We start from the raw sequence: 26,009 nt of genomic DNA on the forward strand, positions 1-26,009 counted from the left end.
AGATGATATAGAGTACAGTATATACGTATGTAACATTATATTAGGTAGCATTGTTTAAAGTGGCTAGTGATATATTTTACATCATTTCCCATCAATTCCCATTATTAAAGTGGCTGGAGTTGAGTCAGTGTCAGTGTGTTGGCAGCAGCCACTCAATGTTAGTGGTGGCTGTTTAACAGTCTGATGGCCTTGAGATAGAAGCTGTTTTTCAGTCTCTCGGTCCCAGCTTTGATGCACCTGTACTGACCTTGCCTTCTGGATGATAGCGGGGTGAACAGGCAGTGGCTCGGGTGGTTGTTGTCCTTGATGATCTGTATGGCCTTCCTGTAACATCGGGTGGTGTAGGTGTCCTGGAGGGCAGGTAGTTTGCCCCCGGTGATGCGTTGTGCAGACCCCACTACCCTCTGGAGAGCCTTACGGTTGTGGGCGGAGCAGTTGCCGTGATACAGCCCGCCAGGATGCTCTCGATTGTGCATCTGTAGAAGTTTGTGAGTGCTTTCGGTGACAAGCCGAATTTCTTCAGCCTCCTGAGGTTGAAGAGGCGCTGCTGCGGATGTAAACAAATTTGTGCACAATATTTGAGTGAATTAAGCTTTTTGTGCCTATGGTACATTTCTGGGATATTTTATTTCAGCTCATGCTGCATTTATATTTTTGTTCAGTATATATGTATATACATATATATATTCCTTTTTTTTACATTGCTCATTCTGCTATTTCTTCATAAAAAAAATGTGGGATTTTGTGTAAGAGATTTTCTGTTAGAGCTAGAAACACAAGCATTTTTGTTGCACCTGCGAGAACATCGGCAAATCTGTGTACACAGCCAATAAACTTTGATTTTATTTAAAATGGTGGATTACATAATTTAGTTTGACTGCAGAATTTATTGTGTCGTTGTGATGCAATGATGCTGTCGGACTGATCGAGGCATGAGCAGCAGCTAAGTAGGCAGAAAAGTGCGCAGTAGCTACATAAAACAAATATAATAATAATACTTTCTTTTTTTAAATTGCATGCGCAGAAATCTTTTTCCGACTAGCACTTGAACGCTGCATATCGCAGCGTTCAAAACAACTGGGAACTCGGAATTAGACATTTCCGACCTCAGTGCGTTTAAAAAAAACAAGGAACTCGGAAAAAAACTAGGTCCGACTGGGAAAATGTGTTTTGAAGGTCATCCAACTCGGAATTCCAACTCTGGAATTTGGGCCTCTTTCTAGAGCTCATGGCGTCATTATTTGACCTTGTATATATGTCCGTGTTCCCAGTTGTTTTGAACGTGGCATTAGTCACCGCAAATGGGTTTCCAGAAAATCGCAGTCGTGCCGAAATAAATACTCACATAAGGAGGCGTGAACGCATGGTCCAGACCAGAAGAAGTTACAGACAAAGCTTCGTCAGGTAAGAACAACAGGTAAAAAAAAAAAAAACATTGGCATGATTAAAGTGTCATACCCGTTGATAATTTTGGGAGACAGCTGTAATTTAAGAACCTAGTTGTTGCTTTATTATTCACAAACTCCCATGGGATAATGCTGCTTGTACACTAGCCTGAGATCAAATGTGGTTTCAATTAAATAGCCTGTCGGCTATACTCATGGGCAGAGAAGCACGCCGAGTTGTGTTTCCATGGAAATTAACTTCCTAAATATGATAGGCTATAGTTTAGGTTACGACATTGATTGGAAATAAATATTAATAACATGTATTTGTGTCTGCCTGCAAATTGTCCCCTTTCCTATCAAAGTTATGAAAGACTATTTCGAGACTTGTAGACTATTCCTCTGTCGCAATATTCACAAACGCTAATAGCCTAATACTTGCTGATGAATGTTCTGTAGCCTACCTTCTATTTTGTTGGGAATGCGAGATCAAGTGTGCTTACGTGTGGTCTCAATTAAATAGCATAGATTATATGGCGGAGAAGCATGGCGCAGTTGTCTTTAACTTCCTATATGATAGGCTATGTAAAGGAATATTGATAACGCATGTATTTTACTCTGCTTACAAATTGGCCTGCTCCTAAAATGATATTATCCCCTAACTGCGCTTTCAAACTACGTCAACCCTATTGGCTGATATAGCTCAATAATACTGCTTAATATAACGTGTCACGTGAGAATCTCTGGTATATTAACCTATTTCTTAGGCCATTTTTGTGTATTTGGATTTTGAGTAGGGTGGCAAAATAGCTGGGAACGGCATACCCCTTGCTTCAATACTCATGGTTTCATTACACTACACAAGTTATTGGAAGACTGTGTCTTCTGTAAAAGGGGGGTTTGTTAAGAGCCCTGATGCTAAAATCTGAACCCTGCTTACAGTAGGGTTTTGGAAGCATAAGGAATAAGAGGAAGAGGAATACCTATGTAAGAATACTGTTTATTGACTATAGCTCAGTATTCAACACCATAGTACCCTCCAAGCTCATTATTAAGCTCAAGGTCCTGGGTCTGAACCCCGCCCTGTGCAACTGGGTCCTGGACTTCCTGATGGGCCACCCCCAGGTGGTGAAGGTAGGAAACATCACTTCTACTCTGCTGATCCTCAACACTTGGACACCACAAGGGTGCTTGCTCAGCCCCATCCTGTACTCTCTGTTCACCCATGACTGCGTGGCCAAGCACGCCTCCAACTCAATCATCAAGTTTGCAGACGACACAACAGTAGGCTTGATTACCAATGATGACGAGACAGCCTACAGGGAGGAGGTGAGGGGCTCTGTGAGTGTGGTGCTTGGAAACAACCTCTCACTCAATGTCATTAAAGGAGATGATCGTGGACTTCAGGAAACAGCAGAGGGTGCACCCTCCTTATCTTCATTGACGGGACTGCAGTGGAGTAGGTGGTACGCTTCAAGTTCCTTGGTGTACACATCACTGACAAACTGAAATGGACCACCCATACAGTATGGTGAAGAAGGTGCATCAGAGCCTCTTCAACCTCAGAAGGCTAAATAAATTTGGCTTGTCACCTAAAACCCTCACGAATTTTTACAGATGCACAATTGAAAGCGTCCTGTCGGGCTGTACTGCCCGCAACCGCAAGGTTCTCCAGAGGGGAGTGTGGTCTGCCCAACGCATTACCGGGGGCAAACTTCCCGCCCTCCAGGATACTTACAGCACCCAATGTCACAGGAAGGCCAAAAAGATCATCAAGGACATCAACCACCTGAGCCACTGCCTGTTCATCCCGCTATCATCCAGAAGGCGAGGTCAGTAGCGGTGCATCAAAGCTGGGACCGAGAGACTGAAACGGCTTCTCTCTCAAGGCCATCAGACTGTTAAATAGCCATCACTAATATTACACACTGACTCTATCTCTGGCCACTTCAATAATTAAAAATTGGATGTAATAAATGTCACTTTAAACTATGCCACTTTATATGTTTACATACACTGCTCATCTGTATATACTGTACTCTATACCATCTACTGCATCTTGCCTATGCTGTTCGGCCATCGCTCATCCATATATATTATGTACAGATTCTTATTTATTCCTTTACACTTGTGTGTGTGTGTGTATAAGGTAGTTGTTGTGAAATTGTTAGATATTACTGCAGGGTCAGAACTAGAAGCACAAGTATTTCGTTACACTCTCATTAACATCTGCTGTTGAGCCTTCACCACGCTGTCTGTGTGGGTGGACCATTTCAGTTTGTCCGTGACGTGTACGCTGATAAATTAACTTTCCACCCTCTCCACTACTGTCCCGTCGATGTGGCTAGGGGGGTGCTCCCTCTGCTGTTTCCTGAAGTCCACGATCATCTCCTTTGTTTAGTTGACGTTGAGTGTGAGGTTATTTTCCTGACACCACACTCCGAGGGCCCTCACCTCCTCCCTGTAGACCATCTTGTCGCTGTTGGTAATCAAGCCTACCACTGTAGTGTCGTCTGCAAACTTGATGATTGAGTTGGAGGCGTGCATGGGTGAACATGGAGTACAGGAGAGTGCTGAGAACGCACCCTTGTGGGGCCCCAGTGTTGAGGATCAGTGGGGTAAAGATGTTGTTTCCTACCCTCACCACCTAGGGGCGGCCCGTCGGGAAGTCCAGGACCCAGTTGCACAGGGTGGGGTCGAGACCCAGGGTCTCGAGCTTGATGACGAGTTTGGAGGGTACTATGGTGTTCAATGCTGAGCTGTAGTTGATGAACAGCATTCTTACATGGGTATTCCTCTTGTCCAGATGGGTTAGGGCAGTGTGATTGCGTCATCTGTGGACCTATTGGGGCGGTAAGCAAATTGGATTGGGTCTAGGGTGTCAGGTAGGGTGGAGGTGATATGATCCTTGACTAGTCTCTCAACGCACTTTATGATGACAGAGGTGAGTGCTATGGGGCGGTAGTCATTTAGCTCAGTTACCTTCGCTTTCTTGAGAACAGGAACAATGGTGGCCCTCTTGAAGCATGTGGGAACAGCAGACTGGGATAAGGATTGATTGAATATGTCCGTAAACACACCAGCCAGCTGGTCTGCTCATGCTCTGGGGACCCGGCCTGTGCAGGCAGCCCTGCGAGGGTTAACACGTTTAAATGCTTTACTCACGTTGGCTGCGGTGAAGGGAGAGCCTGCAGATTTTGGTAGCGGACCGTGTCGTTGGCACTGTATTGTCTTGAAAGCGAGCAAAGTTTAGTTTGTCTGGGAGCAGGACATTGTGGTCGGCGACGGGACTGGTTTTCTTTCTAACAAACTAGTTTTGGCAAGTCTGTTAGGACATCTACTTTGTGGATGGCGGAAGTAATTTTTCCAACAATTTGTTTACAGACAGATTATTTCACTTATAATTCACTAATCATTCCAGTGGGTCAGAAGTTTACATGCGTTAAGTTGACTCTGCCTTTAAACAGCTTGGAAAATTCCAGAAAATGATGTCATGGCTTTAGAAGCTTCTGATAGGCTAATTGACATCATTTGAGTCAATTGGAGGTGTACCTGTGGATGTATTTCTAGGCCTACCATCAAACTCCGTGCCTTTTTGCTTGACATCATGGGAATATCAAAAGAAATCAGCCAAGACCTCAGAAAAAGAAGTGTAGACCTCTAAGTCTGGTTCATCATTGGGAGCAATATCCAAACGCCTGAAGGTACCATGTTCATCTGTACAAACAATAGTACGCAAGTATAAACATCATGGGACCGCTCAGGAAGGAGACGTGTTCTGTCTCCTAGAGATGAACGTACTTTGGTGCAAAAAGTGTAAATCAATCCCAGAACAACAGCAAAGGACCTTGTGAAGAGGCTGGAGGAAACGGGTACAAAAGTATCTATATCCACAGTAAAACGAGTCCTATATCGACAACCTGAAAGGCCGCTTAGCAAGGAAGAAGCCACTGCTCCAAAACCGGCATAAAAAAGCCAGACTACGGGTTGCAACTGCACATGGGAACAAAGATTGTACTTTTTGGAGGAATGTCCTCTGGTCTGATGAAACAAAAATAGAACTGTTTGGCCATAATGACCATTGTTATGTTTTGGAGGAAAAAGGGGGATGCTTGCAAGCCAAAGAACACCATCCCAACCGTGAAGCACGGCGGTGGCAGCGTCATGTTGTGGGGGTGCTTTGCTGCAGGAGGGACTGGTGCACTTTACAAAATGGATGGCATCATGAGGAAGCAAAATGATGTGGATATATTGAAACAACACCTCAAGACATCAGTCAGGAAGTTAACCTCACTAGGGTAGGGGGCACTATTTTCACCTCCGGATGAAAAGCGTGCCCAAAGTAAACTTCCTGTTTCTCAGGCCCAGAAGCTTGGATATGCATATAATTGGTAGATTTGGATAGAAAATACTAAAGTTTCCAACTGTTACAATGTCTGTGTATTACAAAACTGATATGGCAGGCGAATGGGTCTTCCAAATGGACATTGACCTCAAACATACAAAGTTGTGGCAAAAGGAGTGGCCATCACAAAGTCCTGACCTCAATCCCATAGAAAATTTGTGGGCAGAACTGAAAAAGCGTGTGAGCTAGGAGGCCTACAAACCTGACTCGGTTACACCAGCTCTGTCAAGAGGAATGGCCCAAAATTCACCCAACTTATTGTGGGAAGCTACCTGAAACGTTTGACCCAAGTTAAACAATTCAATGGCAATGCTACCAAATACTAATAGTGTATGTGAACTTCTGACTCACTGGGAATGTGATAAAAGAAATAAACACTGAAATAAGTCACTACCATTCTGACATTTCACATCCTTAGGATTACCACTTTATTTTAACTGACCTAAGACAGGGAATTTTTACTAGCATTAAATGTCAGGAATTGTGAAACTAAGTTTAAATGTATTAGGCTAAGGTGAATGTTAACTTCTGACTTTAACTCTAAGTCAATACATTGCATTCAATGCTAAAAGATAAGTATCAAGTTATTGTCTGAGTCTTTCAACAATCTACCCATTGCAGCTTTATCACCACTTTTTGCTGTGTGTCTGTCCTGAGATGGAAAATGTCCGGGTCTTATTTTAGGAGAGCTGATAGTCGGGGCTTGCGGAATGCTGCATTGTGCGTGAGGGGTCGGGGCACACTGCTATAGAGGGGTGAGGCAAGTGGAGAAGTATGTGTGTTTGCCTGTTGGTTGGGAGCCAGGCGGCTACACATGACACAGGAGTAGTTCATACGGTAGACATGCATGCTTGCACACCTCCCGTCCCAATTCAGAGAGTTACAGGCACTTGGCTACAGATGCAATGCTTTGAAATGTGATGACTACTTTTGATTAGTCTTTATTCTTTTTACGAATTCTGCAGTGTTGCTGGCACAAAAAAGGCTTGCTGAATGTGTTAGTGGCAAAATCTAGTCATAGGTTGTAGATATTAAAGAGTTCTTACTGCCAGTTATCTGACAACTGTTCTGCACTGGATCTCAATCTGACCTCAGCTGTTATAGATTCAAATTTGTTCATATAACAACCCTTTCTGATGTTAATGCACAATCAAGTCCATTCTGAAAAGCATCTATCAGTATTTTGTATCTTCAGTGAGGAAGTACCCACTCATTCAGATGTGACATGCACATATATGAGTGCTGGTCATGAGTGCACTATGATCACTCTGACAACGTCTCTGACAGATCTGTTCACCACACCACTAAAATATTGTGGGGAGTACAAGGATACCTGTGTGCTGTATTTTGTTTTTCCACACTCACAAGTTGAAATTGACCCAGGAAGTATTGGCTGGGCCAGAGGGAGACTGGAAAGGCTTCCAAAGGCATGGCAAATCGCTCCAATTCTGACAAGAGACACCCCCAACCCCTCACACCAATAGAAAATCCACAAACCAGCAGCACAGCTCTGGGGCCTGTACACTCCGCCCCCTGCATCTGTTTCCTGGTCTTCCACATTACCTGTTGGGGCAGGCAAAAATGTCAATTTACTAGGCAGTCCCTTCACCTGTTGGCTAAGCTTTACCTAGGGCCTCTAACATATCGGTCCAGAGTCAGCCTCAACCCTAAGCCTGTACAACATTCACCAAGGACAGAAAACAACCCTTACAGCCTGGAACAACAAAAAAAGATGCTTTACTTGTGGTGAAATCTGCACGGAGCCTTCACCGTGCGCTGCCACTTTAATAAAAAAAATCGGAAATCGGCGCCCAAAAATACCGATTTCCGATTGTTATGAAAACTTGAAATCGGCCCTAATTAATCGGCCATTCCGATTAATCGGTCGACCTCTACTGTGAATAATCCCGCTGTAGGTAGTACAGCAATACACTTCTCTATGGGAGGTTTATACACAAAGCACCAACATCCTCTCAGAGAAAAGCCAGGTCCCATCTGTCCCATTGCCCTCAGCCCATGCAGATGGTCTTTCTGAGCCACCTTCAGTCATTGCGTACAGATTTACACCTAGCCACTTCTTACAGGTCACCCTATTTAATGAACCCCACTCACAAGCCTGGCCCACAAGCAACAGAGGTCAGCACACTGTTCTGGGTGAGTTGGTTGTGAAGGAGTGGCTTCTCCATTTATCAATGCTCCTGCCTGTGAAATATGACATATTCAAAAGATTAACAATAGATGGCGAAGTCAAGGATGGTTCCATCAGTGGTGAAGTTTTCCCTAAATCAATGCATATGACAAATCCAGAACCAGCAAAAGGACCAGCTGGCTAGTCTCTTGAATAATTCAGGTCATTACCTTCCCGAGGGAGATTAACTTTGCCTGCTGGTGGTGGTGGATGAATGGGATAACAATGGGTCTCAGGATCTCATCACGGCATCTCTGTGCATTTAAATTACCATCGATTTAAAATTGAATTGTGTTCATTGTCTGTAGCTTATGCCTTCCCATACCATAACCCCACCGTCACCATGGGGTACTCTGTTCACAACGTTAACATCAGCAAACCGCTCGCCCACATGAAGCCATACACATTTTGCCAACTGAAGTCTGTTACGAAGCCAAACTGTGGTTAGGTCAAGTCCCTGTTGAGGACAACGAGCACGTAGATGAGCTTCCCTGAGGTGGTTTCTGACAGTCTGTGCAGTTGTACAAATCCAGTTTCATCAGCTGTCCGGGTTGTTGGTCTCAGACGATCCCGCAGGTGAAGAAGCCAGATTTGGAGGTCCTGGGCTGGTGTGGTTACACACAGTCTGCAGTAGAACACTGCCAAAGACTCTAAAATGATGTTGATAGAGAAATTAACATTAAATTCTCTGGCGGAAACTCTGGTGAACATTTCTGTAGTCAGCATGCAAATGGCATTGTGTTGTGTGACACAACTGCAAATGTTAGTGTCCTTTTATTGATCCCAGCACAAGGTGCACCTGTGTAATGATCATGCTGTTTTAATTAGTTTCTTGATATGCAACACCTGTCAGGTGGATGGATTGTATTGGCAAAGAGGAATGCTCACTAACAGGGATGTAAACAAATGTGTGCACAATTTGAGAGAAATAAGCTTTTTTTTGTGCATATGGAACATTTTTGGGTTCTTTTCATTTCTGCTCATGAAACATGGGACCAACACATTGCATGTTGCATTTTTGTTCAGGGTATTTTGTAATGGACACAGTGCCACCTTTTCGATATCAAAGCTGCCGGCAAGCTGCGGTACAGCCCATGCTCATGGGTTTTCTCATAGGAAGTGAAATGATAAGCTACAAGGACTTTGCTTGTGAGCATGCACACTGCAAATGACATGCAACTAAGTCCTTGAATATTTTCTTGTGGGTGCCTTTTCATTATCTGGATTGACACTTGTTGTTTGTAGCTAACCTCAGATGGACTATATGGGTGATATATGATTGATTGATTATATGGCTGATATTATTCTAACTTGAGATCTGAATTTTCACAAATGTCCCATTGACATCAGTGAATGATTGAGGTGAAAGTCTGACTTGTGCATCACATGCTCATCTCACCTCGGTATAAAGTGAGGTGCCCTTTTTTTGTTGAGGAAGCTACTGCTAATATTTATGGGGGGGTCTTTTCTGCAGGGTGAGTGCACTGGACAGGATTTCTCCTTGTGTTGATTTACTGTTGACTCTTTGGTGCAGACAAGCTGTCCCCTCTCTCAGAAAGCATCACCTTATCCACATACATGCGCAAAAGCAAACTCTCCTATATCATGCTGTGTGAGAAGAGAGCAGAGGAGACGCACTCAAAGCACTAACTCGGCAGACCTTCTCAAGGACATTAAACTCTGGGCAAATATGGAGCCATGCACTTAGCCAATATCTGCGGCCTTTTTATTAGTGTCCTATAAAAATTGGAATGTATACAGTACGGAACTATTTACCAAAGGCTGTCATAGTTGCTACACAAAATTGTTACCCCAAATGAATGCATGGGACCAGACTGCTACAATAAGACATTGAACCTTACAGGTTCTTACCTAAATGACATGGGGCCAGATAATATTTCTGATATCTAGCCTAACAAATTAATGATTGTGTAATTGGGTGATTCTCATAACCTTTAATAAAGTGTTTTAATTTAAAAAAAAATTTGATGTCTTTAGCAAATTGAGTTACAAAACCATGATGCATCTGCAAAAATCAACTATCATTCTGAGGACTAAGATGTCTAGTTTTTGGGAAAGTTCAATTAAAATACTTTTTACATTGTTGCCTGAAATTTTGTCCATCCCAAATTCTCATTACCGAAATTCATCCGGATTAAATTCAGGTAATTTTACGCAATTGTATTTTTTCCCCCCCAACCTAATTTATTTGATTAAAAGATTGTTCATAAGTGATATACTAGTTGAAGTTTACATTGTACGTAATAAATATTATAGTTTAAAGTCTGTGGACGTGTCTTATTACTAAAACACTTTCAAGTTCCAGTTTGTAAATGGTTTTATTCACCCATGATGCATCATCTAGAGGAGTAATCCTTAGATGAGCACAAGTTAGGTTAATTTATTTGCATACCCTGAGTGTCTAACCCTGATGTGATCCTCTCTTCTCTATTATTGCTGACTTAAGTACACATCACATCAAACTAATAGTGAAACGCTTACTTACGGGCCCTTCCCAACAATGCAGAGAATGAAAATGGAGATAATAGAAAAGTAAAACATGAAATAATAGATGTTCAATTATTAACAGTAACTTGGCTATATACAAGAGGTACCAGGTCGATGTGAAGGAGTAAGAGGTAATTGAGGTACAGTGCCTTTAGAAAGTATTCACTCCCCTTATTCTACATTATGTTAGACTGAATTCAGCCTTTTATATACACTGCTCAAAAAAAATAAAGGGAACACTTAAACAACACAATGTAACTCCAAGTCAATCACACTTCAGTGAAATCAAACTGTTCACTTAGGAAGCAACACTGATTGACAATAAATGTCCCATGCTGTTGTGTAAATGGAATAGACAACAGGTGGAAATTATAGGCAATTAGCAAGACACCCCCAATAAAGGAGTGGTTCTGCAGGTGGTGACCACAGACCACTTCTCAGTTCCTATGCTTCCTGGCTGATGTTTTGGTCACTTTTGAATGCTGGCGGTGCTTTCACTATAGTGGTAGCATGAGACTGAGTCTACAACCCACACAAGTGGCTCAGGTAGTGCAGCTCATCCAGGATGGAACATCAATGCGAGCTGTGGCAAGAAGGTTTGCTGTGTCTGTCAGCGTAGTGTCCAGAGCATGGAGGCGCTACCAGGAGACAGGCCAGTACATCAGGAGACGTGGAGGAGGGCAACGACCCAGCAGCAGGACCGCTACCTCCGCCTTTGTGCAAGGAGGAGCACTGCCAGAGCCCTGCAAAATGACCTCCAGCAGGCCACAAATGTGCATGCGTCTGCTCAAACGGCCAGAAACAGACTCCATGAGGGTGGTATGAGGGCCCGACGTCCACAGGTGGGGGTTGTGCTTACAGCCCAACACCATGCAGGACGTTTGGCATTTGCCAGAGAACAGCAAGATTGGCAAATTCGCCACTGGCGCCCTGTGCTCTTCACAGATGAAAGCAGGTTCACACTGAGCACGTGACAGAGTCTGGAGACGCCGCGGAGAACGTTCTGCTGCCTGCAACATCCTCCAGCATGACCGGTTTGGCGGTGGGTCAGTCATGGTGTGGGATGGCATTTCTTTGGGGGGCCGCACAGAGGTAGCCTGACTGCCATTAGGTACCGAGATGAGATCCTCAGACCCCTTGTGAGACCATATGCTGGTGCGGTTGGCCCTGGGTTCCTCCTGGGTTCCTCCTAATGTAAGACGATGCTAGACCTCATGTGGCTGGAGTGTGTCTGCAGTTCCTGCAAGAGGAAGGCATTGATGCTATGGACTGGCCCGCCCGTTCCCCAGACCTGAATCCAATTGAGCACATCTGGGACATCATGTCTTACTCCATCCACCAATGCCATGTTGCACCACAGACTGTCCAGGAGTTGGCGGATGCTTTAGTCCAGGTCTGGGAGGAGATCCCTCAGGAGACCATCCGCCACCTCATCAGGAGCATGCCCAGGCATGCTAAGGAGGTCATACAGGCACGTGGAGGCCACACACACTACTGAGCCTCATTTGAACTTGTTTTAAGGACATTACATCAAAGTTGGATCAGCCTGTAGTGTGGTTTTCCACTTTAATGTTGTGTGACTTTGTGACAAATCCAGACCTCCATGGGTTGATAAATTTGATTTCAATTGATAATTTGTGTGATTTTGTTGTCAGCACATTCAAATATGTAAAGAAAAAAGTATTTAATAAGAATATTTCATTCAGATCTAGGATGTTATTTTAGTGTTCCCTTTATTTTTTTGAGCAGTGTATTTTTTTTAAATCACCCATCTGCACACACACAATGACAGTGAAAACAATGTGTTTAAATTTTTTTTGATTGAAAATTAAATGCAGATCTCAATACTCACCCGTGAGCTCAGGTGCATCCAATTTTGGTTGATCATCCTTGATGTCACTACAACTGGATTGGAATCCACCTGTGACCAATTTAAATTGTTTGGACATGATTTAGAAAGAAACCTGTCTATATAAGGTCCCACAGTTGACAGTGTATGTCAGCACAAACTATACCATGAATTCCAAGGAACTGTCTGTATATCTCAGATGGAATTGTGATGAGGTATATATCTGGGAAAGGGTATAAAACTATTTTTAGAGTTGAAAGTTTCCGAGAACACAGTGGTGTCCATCATTGGGAAATTGAAAAAATATGGAACACAGGCTCTGCCTAGAGCTGTCCATCTGACCAAATTGAGCAACCGGGCAAGAAGGACCTTGGTCAGGGAGGTGACCAAGAACCATATGACCACTCTGACAGAACTACAGAGTTTCTTGGCTGAGATAGGAAAACCTGAAAGAAAGACAAGTCTCTACAGCGCTTCACCAATCTGGGCTTTACGGTAGAGTACCCAGAAGAAGCCACTCCTGAGAAAAAGCACATGACTGCACGCCTGGAGTATGCAGAAAGACCGATCATAAGGTAGAAGATTCTGTGGTCTGATGAGCCAAAAATGTAACTATTTAGCCTGAATGCAAAGCACTATGGCTGGCTATAACAAGGCACAACTAATCACCTGTCTAACACCATCCCTACTGTGAAGCATGGTGGTGGCAGCGTCAGGCTATGGGAGTGCTTTTCAGAGGTAGGAACTGGGAGTCTGGTAAGGATAGATGGCACAATGAATGGAGGCAAATATGAGATCCTGCTTCAGAGTGCAAACGATCTAAGACTGGGGCAAAGATTTATGTTCCAACAGGACAATGACCTCAAGCAGCATACAGCTTAAGCAATGCTAGAATGGCTTCAGAACAATAATGTGAAAGTCCTTAACTTCACTAGGGTAGGGGGCAGCATTTGGAATTTTGGATGAAAAGCATGCCCAGAGGCTAATATATGCATATTATTAGTAGTATTGTATAGAAAACACTCTGAAGTTTCTAAAACTGTTTGAATGAGGTCTGAGTATAACATAACTCATATGGCAGGTGAGAACCTGGAAAGAATCCAACCAGGAAGTGGGAAATCTGAAGTTTGTAGTATTTCAAGTGATTGCCTATCCCATATACTGTGTCTATGGTGTCAGATTGCACTTCCTAATGCTTCCATTATATGTCAACAGTCGTTAGAACTTTGTTTCAGGCTTCTACTGTGAATGGGGAGCGAATATGAGCTGTTTGAATCAGGGATCTGGCTGAAAGCCATTAGTTTTGTCACGTGTGCGGCTGTGAGCGCAAGCTCCGTTCCTTTTCATTTCTAAAGACAAAGGAATTGTCCGGTTGGAATATTATTGAAGATTTATGATAAAACTGTAATAGAACTTTGACTTTTTGTCTAGACTTTATGCTCGCGGCTTGTGCATTTTGACTACTGGACTAAACACGCGAACAAAAGAGGTATTTGGGCATAAATGATGGACTTTATCGAGCAAAACGAACATTTGTCTAACATGGAGACCTGGGAGTGCCGTCAGATGAAGATCAGTAAAGGTAAGTGATTAATTTAATTAGTTAACTCTTTCTGACTTTTGAGACACCTCTCCTTGGTAGGAAAATGGCTGTATGGTTTTCTGTGGCTAGGCGCTGACCTAACACAATCGCAGTGTGCTTTCGCCATAGTCTTTTTGAAATCTGACACATCGGTTGCATTAAGGAGAAGTTTATATTTTAAATGAATGTTAAACATTGATCTCTACAAGTGTTTATGATGAGTATTTCTGTAATTTGATGTGGCTCTCTGCACTCTCACTGGATGTTTGTTTGAGACGATGCATTTCTGAACAACGTGCCAATGTAAACAGATTTTTGGATATAAATATGAAATTTATCGAACAAAACATGCATGTATTGTGTAACATGAAGTCCTATGAGTGCCATCTGATGAAGATCATCAAATGTTAGTGATTAATTTAATTGCTATTTCTGACTTTTGTGAGCCCTCTCCTGGCTGGAAAATGGCTGTATGGTTTTAGGTCAGCGCCTAGTCACCGAACAAAATCCCATGGTGTGCTTTCGCAGTAAAGCCTTTTTGAAATCGGACACAGCGGTTGGATTTACAAGAGGTTTATCTTTAAAATGGTGTATACTAGTATGTTTGAGGGATTTCTGTTTTTGAATTTGGCGCCCTGCAATTTCACTGGCTGTTTTCGAGGTGGGATGCTACTGTCCCACTTGTACCAGAGAGGTTAAGTTGCCAAAGCCCAAATTTGAATGTGAAAAGATTTGAAGATTGCGTCTCACTCAAAATAATTTGAGGAAATCTGCAAGGAAGAATGGAATAAAATCCAGATGTGCAAAGTTGATACAGACGACTCAAAGCTGTAATCACCTGCAAAGGTGTGAATACTTATGTAAATTAGATTTCTGTATTTCATGCGGTTGGATGCAAAGCAGATGCCATACCAAGTGGTGATGCAGCCAGTCAATATGGTCTCAATGGTGCAGCTGTAGAACTTTTTGAACATGTGAGGGGTCCTAGCCAAATCTTATCATCCTCCTGATGGGAAAGGGGCGTTGTCGTGCCTTCTTCACGACTGTGTTGGTGTTAGACCATGATAGATCCTTACTGATGTGGACACCAACGAACTTGAAACTTTCAACCTGCTCCGCTAAAGCCCTGTCGATGTGATTCGAGCCCTACAGTGGAGATGTCTTTAATACCCATAAAACCTAGCGGTCAAACAGGAAAATGTTTCCAATTGTTTTTTTCCACCATGCATTTTTCCCATAGGGGATTTTAGAACTTAAAATAAGGGCTGTGTTTTTGTGCAGGCTTACCCTGGCATGACGTATTGATAATTGTGTAAGTCTCTCTCGGACAAGGTGACTTTAATCAATTGTTTCGGCTCTATTTAGTCTAATTTCAAATGCTAATCAGCATCCAAGTAGACATTATGCAGGACTACAAATCCCTGCAAGCTCCTGCACGTCCTCTTTAGCTGACACTGTTGCTAAAAGGTTACATTTTTTAAAAACTTACCCAAGACATTTCACAGAATTGTCAATTTAATTAAATGTAGCCAATGTATTCATAACTACATTTAGTAAACATAAGTTTAATCCAGAGATTCTTACCTTTTTGCCTTGATTCGGCAGTCTCATCCAGAGCAACATGGCATTTGTAGTTCTGTATGATAGCCACATTAGCAGCTCATTGCATTTAATTTTTGGGGGGTAAATACAGGCAAATATATCTATCAAAACGTCACGCCAAGGTAAGCCTACACGAAACGCAGCCCTTATTTTAAGTGTTTCTAAAATCACCTTTGGTGGGGACACAATTATGCTGGAAAAATGATTGGAACCATTCCCCTGTTTTGACCACTTCGGTTTTAGGGTATTATGACTCATTCTGGTACTGCAAACTTAATGATGGTGTTGAAGTCGTGCGTGGCCACGCAGTCGTGGGTAAATCTGACCACAGGAGGGGACTAGGCACGCACCCCTGAGGGCCCCCTGTGTTGAAGTTCAGCGTAGTGGATGTGTTGCGTAAACTCAACACCTGGGGGGTGTCCCATCAGGAAGTTCAGGATCCAGTTGTAGAGAGAGTTCTTAGCTTGGAGGGTACTGGTGTTGAACGCTGATCTGTAGTCAATGAACAGCATTCTCACGTACTGTAGGTGTTCCTTTTTGTCCAGATGGGAAAGGGCAGTGTGGCATGCGATTGAGATTACACAATCTGTTGGGGCGGTATACAAATTGGAGTGGGTCCAGGGTGTTGACGTGAGCCATGACCAGCCTTTCAAAACATTTCATGGCTACAGATGAGTGCAACGGTCATTTAGACCTATTATCTTGGCATTGTTCTTGGGTACTGGGACTTTGGTGGTCTACTTTAAATGTAGATATTACAGACTGGGTCAGGGATTTGCCAAATGGAGGGTGAGGGAGAGCTGTGTGTGTGGAGTAAAGGTGGTGGTGATAATAAAAAATTTTAAACTTTAGTTGCGAAGGTGACATGCTGATAGAAATGAGGTAAAACCGATTTCAGTTTTCCTGCATTAAAATCACTGGTAAAACAGGAGCGCTGCCTCTTGATGATGAGCATTTTATTTATGCTTATGGCCCTATACAGCTTGTTGAGTGCAGTCTTAGTGCCACTTACTGCCAGCATCGGTTTGTGGTGGTAAATGGACAGCTACGAAAAATATAAAGAAATTTGTATGGTCTACAGTTTATCATGAGGTATTCTAACTCAGGCGAGCAGAAAACTTTCATAATATTAGAGATTGTGCACCAGCTGTTAAGCAACACACACTACCCACTTTGAGCTTACCTGACGGTGCAGTTCTGTCCTGCCGATGCATAGAAGAAGAAAAAACGCTAGAATATTGTCCTTGTTCAGCCAAGTTTACGAGAAACATAGGATATTACAGTTCTTCAGGTCCCGTTGATAGAATAGTCTCCAACAGAGCTCGTACAGTTTGTTCTCCAGTGATTCTACAATCATCAATAGAAGAGCGGGACACCACCGTAGTTTCACCGGGGTACCTGGATGTCGGCCTCTTTCCTTTCTGAGTGTGTAGTATTGGGACCTGGTCCGGAGTGAGCAGTATGTCCTATACCGCAGACTCATTGCAGTAGAAATCTTCGTCCAGAAGCTCTTTTCGGTCATAGGAAACGATGGCGGATACATTATGTACTAAAAAAGTTAAGATCGGTGCCAAAAAACACACCCTTGTTTCTTTTTCTCTCTCAGTTCTGACCCAAGTTGACGGAACAGACGGTTGAGGGAATCTCCTAGCAGAGAGGATCATGGGAGGAGCCGTGGTAGATGATGAGCCTAGTGATGTCAAGGCACCAGATGGAGGGTGGGGCTGGGCAGTGCTCGCCGGGGGGTTCGTCATCACTGGGTTCTCCTACGCCTTCCCCAAGGCCGTCAGTGTGTTCTTCAAGGAGTTGATCAGGGAGTTCGGAGTGGGATACAGCGACTGTGCATGGATTTCTTCTATACTGTTGGCCATGCTCTACGGCACAGGTACAAATATATATATATATATATATCTATCTCTCTCACACACACACACACAGGAATTTGTAAGTATATCCAACAGAAGTGTTTTCTCGATGATGAGCCAGTACAAGGAAAAAGTGCAGGAGATTAGAGAAAGTGTCAGATCTGGGTGTTACTACCTCCGGAGTCTACACAATTTAGGCAGGAACTTTTAATTAATAATTGTATCTTTATTTTACCAGGTAAGTCTCATTGAGATTAAAAATATATTTTACAAGGGAGACCTGGCCAAAATAGCTGCACACAAAGTTTAAGATATATATTTACAACATAAAGCACACAATTATCACATTAAGCAGGAGGTTAGGTGCATCTAGGGGCCAAACCATTGATAGCCCCCCACTAACTGACCTAGCACACACCCCCGCAGCCCCAAGATAGCATATGTGACTCACCATTTGGATTTGGTCTTATGTAGCAACAGTTGAAATAGAGCTACAAATGTTATATCATACACTGCATTTTTGAGGAACAATGGGAAAGTAATTGTCAAAATTAGAAATGTGAACACAAGATTTTTTTTAAATGTATGTACAGGAAATGAGCTTTTAGATTTGCTTTTTATTTTTTTTATCAGCATCAATCAGGAATGAGTAGGGTCAGCTATACTGTAAGGACCCCTTCATGTCCTCATTACATGTAGTGCAACAATGGCCTGTAAAGTTCCTTATATTTTAAAAGATTTAAACAAACAATATTGGAATCACCATGGCCTCAACCATAAACTCTCAACTTATCTTCCTGATAGATTAAGTTAAAATATGTTACGTTTAAGAATAATTAAGCAACTGAGGGAAAAACAAAATTGCTATTGTGTACACCACTTGAATGAAGTGTCATTTGTGTCTAACGTCAACTCCGTCAGAGTGCTGAAAGATCTGAGAATTGTTTTTTATTGGGGATTTTCAAATGATTGTATTGAGCTGTCTTATGTATCCTAACCAGTCAGGCTTCAAGACGGGTCACTCAACCAAGACTGCTCTCCTCTGTCACGGAGGCTCTCTGCACTGCCAAAGCTGACTCTCTCTGTTCCATGTTCTCTCACTAGTGGTGGTCTATCTCCACTTCTCTCCATACACCAAATCACTCGTCTCTCATAGATTCACATGGTCTCTCCTATCGTTGCTATGCTCATGACACCCTTTTCTCCTTCCCCTCTTCTGACACCCAGTTGGCAACACACATCTCTGTGTGCCTGGCAGGTGTTGGGCCGACATATCAGCTTGGATGTCGGCCCACCACCTGAAGCTCATCCTCGACAAAACAGAGCTGCTCTTCCTCCCAGGGAAGGCCTGCCTGCTCCATGACCTCCATCACGATTGACAACTACCGGTGTCCCCCTCCCAGAGTGCAAAGAACCTTGTTGTGACCCTGGACAACATACCTGTCATTCTCTGCAAACATCAAAGCAGTGACTCTCTCCTGCAGGTTCATGCTCTACAACATCTGTAGACTTGGACCTTAACTGACACAGGAAGCAGCGAGGTCCTAATCCAGGCACTTGTCATCTCCAATCTGGACTACTGCATCTCTCTGTTGGCTGGGCTCCCTGCTTGTGCCATCATACCCCTGCAACTTATCCAGAATGCAGCAAGCTGCTTGGTGTTAAACTTTCCCAAGTTCTCCCATGTCCTCCTACGGAGCAGCAAGAGGTACTGCCCCTCCCTACTTTCAGTCTATGCTCAAACACTACACCCCAACCCGAATACTCTGACACCTCTGGTCTCTTGACAATCCCACCCTTATGGAAGGGCAGCTCCCATTCAGCCCAGTGAAATCTCTTCTCTGTCCTGGCACCACAGTGGTAGAACTGCCCATCTTTCAAAAACATCAACCCAATGTGTGTTCTGTCCACTATTTACTCAGCGCTGGGTTTTTTTTTTTTTTTGTGTAGAATTGAACAATCAATGCCTTTTTTAAATACTTGTTGGACAATTGTAAAAATGAAATGCCTTTTTTATGGTATCTGAGTTGAGAGAAACCCAGTTAGTCTTTCAGGCATCCTTGAGCTATAAAACGGCACATTTGTCTCTGCACCATGGCACAAAAAATTATCTGAAATCCTGGTGGGGGGACCTTGCTTAGACCTGCGAGGCCCTGCGAAACTGCACAACGCCACTGCCCCTACTTCCTTTTCCACCATAGATTTTTATCTTTAAAATCATTGAGTCGTGCTCCTGTAATTTCATGTCCTGTTGTAGCTCGTTCCAATTGGAAGGGTCAGAACTTTTTTTATTTTATTTTTTACCTGCTTGTTCTGGCCTTATGCACAGTTCTGACTGTGTTTAACAGAAATAGTAAACAAACAAACAATTGGACCAACTGGGGACATTTTTAGTCCCTACGAGGTCAAATGCTATTTATAGGGGGTTTAGGGTGAAGGTTAGAATTAGTGTTAGGGTTAGAATTATGTTAGTTGGGTGCTAGGGTTTTATTTAAATTGGACCTTTATTTAACTAGGCAAGTCAGTTAAGAACAAATTCTTATTTTCAATGATGGCCTAGGAACAGTGGGTTAACTGCCTGTTCAGGGGTAGAACGACAGATTTGTACCTTGTCAGCTCGGGGGTTTGAACTTCCAACCTTCCGGTTACTAGTCCAACTCTCTAACCACTAGGCTACCCTGCCACCCCAACAGGCTAGGGTTAGGGAAAATAGGATTTTGAATGGGACTGAATTGTCTGTCCCCACAAGGTTAGCTGTACAATACTGTGTGTGTGTGTGTGTGTGTGTGTGTGTAGGTCCACTGTGCAGTGTGCTGGTGAACAAGTTTGGGTGTCGGCCAGTGATGATGGTGGGAGGGCTCTTTGCCTCCTTGGGAATGGTCCTGGCCTCCTTGGCCACCAGTATCATACACATCTACATATGTACTGGAGTAATAACAGGTTAGTAAATAAATACACACATCTACCTTTACTGGTGGGCACACACACATACACACTTTAAAAACAGTTTGCCCCCTGTCTACCAGGTCTTGGCCTGGCGCTGAACTTCCAGCCGTCTCTGATCATGCTGAATCGTTACTTTAGTGAGAAGAGGCCTCTAGCTAATGGACTATCTGCTGCTGGGAGCCCTGTGGCCCTCTGCTGCCTCTCTCCTCTGGGACAGGTACTACACCTCTTCAGTCTCCCTATCTGCAGTTGTAGATCAGTATTATGATGTAGGGAGAAGCATATGAACACAATGAGCGACGTGTGCTACTCTGAAGGATTAACAACACAAAGGGGAAGTTGTATGCTGTGTTGGCAGCATATCACAGTTACGGCTCATCATTCATGTTTTTCTTCATATTTCTCCCCAAAGGTGCTGCAGTACCACTATGGCTGGAGAGGCGGCTTCCTTATCCTGGGGGGCCTGCTGCTCAACTGCTGCGCCTGTGGGGCCCTGATGAGGCCCCTGGTGGGCCCCAAGAAGCCCCAGGAGCAGGAGTTGCAGGCTGTGGGCGAAGCAGAAAGAAAGCTCAAGCCTAAGAAAAAGCTCCTGGATTTTAGTGTATTTAAAGACAGAGGTTTCCTCATCTATGCCATAGCTGCGTCCATCATGGTACTGGGCCTTTTTGTGCCGCCCGTGTTTGTGGTGAGCTATGCCAAGGAGATGGGGAATGAAGACACCAAGTCTGCCCTCCTCCTCACCATCCTGGGGTTCATTGATATCTTCGCCCGCCCCACATGTGGGCTGATTGCGGGGATGAAGTGGGTCCGGCCTAGATGTGTGTATCTCTTCAGCTTCGCCATACTCTTTAATGGCATCACCGATGTGATCAGCTCACAGGTAAGTCTGGAACTTGTTTTTATTGATATTATTTGTATGGATGGATGTATTTCTATGGGATGTAAACGATACATAAACAGTATTTAATCTGTGTTGTATCGTTATTACATTCCTGTATTGACACAGTGTATGTGGAAACCTGCTTGTCGAACATATTATTCCACAATCATGAGTATTAATATGTATTTGGTCCCCCCTTTGCTGCAATAAGAGCCTCCACTCTTCTGGAAAGGTGTTCCACTAGATTTTGGAACATTGTTGCCATGAGCATTAGTGAGGTCGGGCACTGATGTTGGGTGATTAGGCCTGGCTCACTGTCAGCGTTCCAATTCATCCCAAAGGTGTTCAATGGGTTGAAGGTCAGGGCTCTATGCAGATCAGTCAAATTCTTCCACACCGATCTCGACAAACAATTTCTGTATGGATCTCGCTTTGTGCACGGCGGCATTGTAATACCGAACCCAAACTGTTGCCACGAAGTTGGAAGCACATAATCATCTAGAATGTCATTGTATGCTGTAGGGTTAAGCTTTCCCTTCACTGGAACTAAGGGGCCTGGCCCAAACCATGAAAAACAGCTCCAGACCATTATTCCTTCTCCACCAAGCTTTGCAGTTGGCATTGCATTGGGGCAGATAGCATTCTTCTGGCATCCGCCAAACCCAGATTTGACTGTCGGACTGTCAGATGGTGAAGTGATTCATCATTCAAACATGTTTCCACTGCTCTAGAGTCCAGTGGTGGCGAGTTTTACACCACTCCAGCTGACACTTGGCATTACATATGATGATCTTAGGCTTATGTGCAACTGCTCGGCCATGGAAACCCATTTTAGGAAGCTTCCAACGAACAGTTCTTGTGCTGACGTTGCTTCCAGAGGCAGTTTGGAACTCTGTAGTGAGTGTTGCAACTGAGGACAGATGATTTTTACAAGCTTCAGTACTCTGTGATCCTGTTCTGTGAGCTTGTGTGGCCTACCACTTCGTGGCTAAGACTTTGTTGCTCTTAGACATTTCCACTTCACAATAACAGCACTTACAGTTGACCAGGAAAGCTCTAGCAGGGCAGAAATTTGACAAACTGGAAAGGTGGCATCTTATGACGGTGCCATGTTGAAAATCACTGCTCTTCAGTAAGGCCATTCTACTGCCAATGTTTGTCTATGGAGATTGCATGGCTGTGTGCTCGATTTCATACACTTGTTAGCAACGAGTGTGGCTAAAATGGCCGAATCCACTAATTTTGAAGGGGTGTCCACATACTTTTGTATATATAGTGTATTATTGTGGACTCTGCAGCCTTCGAGACCCGGAGCTATTGTATCCATAGAATTTGAATGATTAATCAGTCATGGTTTGTCATCAGTCATTTCTCTGGTCATATTATGTTGTTGTGAATTATATAACCAAGGGTGTTGCTTCTCTTTTGGCAGGCGACAGACTACCCTGGTCTGGTGGTGTTCTGTATCTTCTTCGGGCTCTCTTACGGGATGGTGGGGGCGCTGCAGTTCGAGGTTCTCATGGCCATCGTGGGCACAAAGAAGTTCTCCAGCGCTTTAGGGCTGGTGTTGCTCATGGAGGCTATCGCTGTGCTGGTGGGACCGCCTGGAGCAGGTCAGTACACAGGGAGAAGGATTGGGTTAGTGTTAGGATTAGGGGTATGGCTAGGGTTGGGGTTCAACCAGGCTGTGGATGTGAAGTTGGGGTTCAACCAGGCTGTGGATGTGAAGTTGGGGTTCAACCAGGCTGTGGATGTGAAGTTGGGGTTCAACCAGGCTGTGGATGTGAAGTTGGGGTTCAACCAGGCTGTGGACGTGAAGTTGGGGTTCAACCAGGCTGTGGACGTGAAGCTAGGGTTAGGGTTGAGCCATAATGTGGATGTGACGCTAGGGTTAGGGTTGAGCCGGGGTGTGGATGTGAAGTTGGGGTTGAGCCGGGGTGTGGATGTGAAGCTGGGTTAAGGTTATGCTTACGCTTACTACAAGATCTACGCACACGTAAGATTTGGAGTGTCACAATGTTGTTTTTTCTAAAAGGCCTTGTAATACACTCTGGCATTTGACACTTTTTATTTTATTTTTTTAACTACCTGAAAATTGAGACCTGCAGTATCCTTTCTTCTGCAGCCTGGGGGCAGTGTTGTCACTTGCTTCCTAGATCTTATTTATTGGCTATTCATCAGTTGCCTATTTTGCATTGATAACAAAATAATCTCAGCGACTGTTCAAACAGTAAACCAAACAACAAGAATACACCCAAAAAGGTGTTTTTGTTTAGAAGTAATAAATAGTGATTACACACTACTGTGAAATTGTAGAACCTGCTGTAGCCAACTAGCTAGCCATGTGCTTTTGTCTGCCTGACCAAAACATGACTTTCTATTTTCAGCTGATTATGGGACTGACTACACAAGCAGCATTTCAAACTGGGATACTGTTTTAGGTTTAACCAGCAAACATAAGAATATTTGCCAGGGCATAATTGTAAACTATAAATCTGATTAATTTCACATGAAGATGTGGGAAGCTAAAAAGGCTAGCTAGCTTGCTCTATTTTTTTGCCTCAAAGTCCAAGAGTTATGGATACTCTTCCGAAAAAAGATTGGTAAGAGTGCAGTGTAACTGCAGTATGCTACAAATAACTTCCCCTTTGTTGTTTTTACTGCAGTAATTTAGCAGTGTAACTGCAGTTAGAGTGCAGTCGACTGCAGTTTCAAAACTGCATTCTTTTGTAATGTTAGGGTTGAGCCGGGGTGTGGACATGACATTAAGGGTTTTGAACGAAGTCTTCAAACAATCAAAGCCAGTATAGACATTTTAGCTGGTGATAAACTGCATATGCCTTGAATGTATAACAGGTAATAAACTCTTCTCATACCTCTCCTCTCCCGTAGGTCGTCTGCTGGACGCCACACATAACTACATGTACGTGTTCCTGCTGGCTGGCTGTGAGGTCATTCTGGCCTCAATCGTCATCTGCATGGGCAACTTCCTGTGCATCAAGAAGAAGCCACATGAGGCTGAGGCCCATCTAGAGAATGGCGCCCCCATAGAGATGGAGAAGCTCAACAGCCTGCTGGAGGCGGAGGGAGGAGAGCATGAGAGGGCACAGCCGGCGGGGGTGAGGGGTGGCGCCGCAGAGGCAAAATAGGGAGTGGAAAAGAATGGAGGGGTGGGAAACCCAGAGACAGCTCTGTGATGGAGAGAGAAGGGATATTTGTTAATAGATTTTTAGAGCGACTGACAAGCTTTTATTAAACACTACCAATAGGGACGAACATAAGAATACACACGCTGGCAGGGATGAAGAGAAGGATGGATTGCATTGTGCTGTACATGTGTTGTATGCTTTAATATACACAGCAAATTGGCCAGTGTTACCTAGTGTTTTTTCAGGGTAACATTTTTGTTTTGATTCTGTAGTAAAATTAACTCTAAGGGTTAAATTGACACTGAGTGGTGTAATAGAACCCCAGTGTCTGTTAATAACCGATGTTGTGGGGGGGGCGTTGTACATTGATTAATGTTGTGCTACTCAAATATAAATTCCATACATTTTTCTAAACTAATCCAATGTGTTACTTGGATGTATTGCACACATTACTGAAATGGTTGTCCAGTTTAAATGCATTTGATACTCTCATATTTTAGTCTTCCCAACCCTGGCAGTCATTCTGAATAAAAGTTGAGTGAATACAAATTCCTAATGTTGATGTTCCCACTCTGGCTGAATTCCAATTAGAATTACACATTACTTTGCAAGCCATCATAAATGTGAATTTCAGGCCTGATTTGGCCTGTAAACCATGTGTTTCTGGCCACTGTATTGGGGTAAAACTAGTCCCTCAACATAAGGCCTTATGAAGTATGTACAGTGGGGCAAAAAAGTATTTAGTCAGCCACCAATTGTGCAAGTTCTCCCACTTTAAAAGATGAGAGGCCTGTAATTTTCATCATAGCTACACTTCAACTACAACAGACAAAATGAGGGGAGAAAATCACATTGTAGGATTTTTAAATGAATTTATTTGCCAATCATGGTGGAACATAAGTATTTGGTCAATAACAAAAGTTTCTCAATACTTTGTTATATACCCTTTGTTGGCAATGACAGAGCTCAAACGTTTTCTGTAAGTCTTGACAAGGTTTTCACACACTGTTGCTGGTATTTTGGCCCATTCCTCCATGCAGTGATGTTTTGGGGCTGTTGCTGGGCAACACTGACTTTCAGCTCCCTCCAAAGATTTTCTATGGGGTTGAGATCTGGAGACTGGCTAGGCCACTCCAGGACCTTGAAATGCTTCTTACGAAGCCACTCCTTCGTTGCCTGGGCGGTGTGTTTGGGATCATTGTCATGCTGAAAGGCCCAGCCACGTTTCATCTTCAATGCCCTTGCTGATGTTAGGCTTTGTTACTTTGGTCCCAGCTCTCTGCAGGTCATTCACTAGGTCCCCCCGTGTGGTTCTGGGATTTTTGCTCACCGTTCTTGTGATCATTTTGACCCCACGGGGTGAGATCTTGCGTGGAGCCCCAGATCGAGGGAGATGATCAGTGGTCTTGTATGTCTTCCATTTCCTAATAATTGCTCCCACAGTTGATTTCTTCAAACCAAGCTGCTTACCTATTGCAGATTCAGTCTTCCCAGCCTGGTGCAGGTCTACAATTGTGTTTCTGGTGTCCTTTGACAGCTCTTTGGTCTTGGCCATAGTGGAGTTTGGAGTGTGACTGTTTGAGGTTGTGGACAGGTGTCTTTTTTATACTGATAAGTTCAAACCGGTGCCATTAATACAGGTAACGAGTG

General features: G+C 43.6%; 1 protein-coding gene across 3 annotated transcripts; it reads left to right on the forward strand.

Annotated features, from left to right (window-relative positions):
* Positions 1 to 1,065: 1,065 nt before the first annotated feature.
* On the forward strand, positions 1,066 to 25,803 carry slc16a3b (solute carrier family 16 member 3b). 3 transcript variants are annotated; one of them, XM_029685167.2, is made up of 7 exons: positions 1,066 to 1,417; positions 17,126 to 17,404; positions 20,181 to 20,324; positions 20,411 to 20,547; positions 20,743 to 21,210; positions 22,643 to 22,823; positions 24,103 to 25,803. In XM_029685167.2, exons 2-7 carry the CDS (start codon positions 17,182 to 17,184, stop codon positions 24,357 to 24,359), a joined length of 1,410 nt encoding a protein of 469 aa, XP_029541027.2. In that variant the 5' UTR covers positions 1,066 to 1,417; positions 17,126 to 17,181; the 3' UTR covers positions 24,360 to 25,803. The 3 variants fall into 3 exon arrangements, with proteins under 3 accessions (XP_029541027.2, XP_029541025.2, XP_029541028.2); XM_029685165.2 differs by having other exon boundaries at positions 1,067 to 1,404; positions 24,103 to 25,802; XM_029685168.2 differs by lacking the exon at positions 1,066 to 1,417 and adding an exon at positions 12,809 to 12,910.
* Positions 25,804 to 26,009: the final 206 nt, after the last annotated feature.

Source organism: Oncorhynchus nerka, linkage group LG16, assembly GCF_034236695.1.
Source record: "Oncorhynchus nerka isolate Pitt River linkage group LG16, Oner_Uvic_2.0, whole genome shotgun sequence".
NCBI classification, from domain to species: domain Eukaryota; kingdom Metazoa; phylum Chordata; class Actinopteri; order Salmoniformes; family Salmonidae; genus Oncorhynchus; species Oncorhynchus nerka.

What these genes read in the sequence shown, in the direction of transcription:
- slc16a3b (XM_029685167.2), top strand. Translation starts at nt 17,182, where the DNA reads ATGGGAGGAGCCGTGGTAGATGATGAGCCTAGTGATGTCAAGGCACCA. An exon ending in ATGTACTGGAGTAATAACAG is followed by an intron (nt 20,325 to 20,410) that starts GTTAGTAAATAA and finishes CCTGTCTACCAG; the next exon opens with GTCTTGGCCTGGCGCTGAAC. An exon ending in GCCTCTCTCCTCTGGGACAG is followed by an intron (nt 20,548 to 20,742) that starts GTACTACACCTC and finishes TTCTCCCCAAAG; the next exon opens with GTGCTGCAGTACCACTATGG.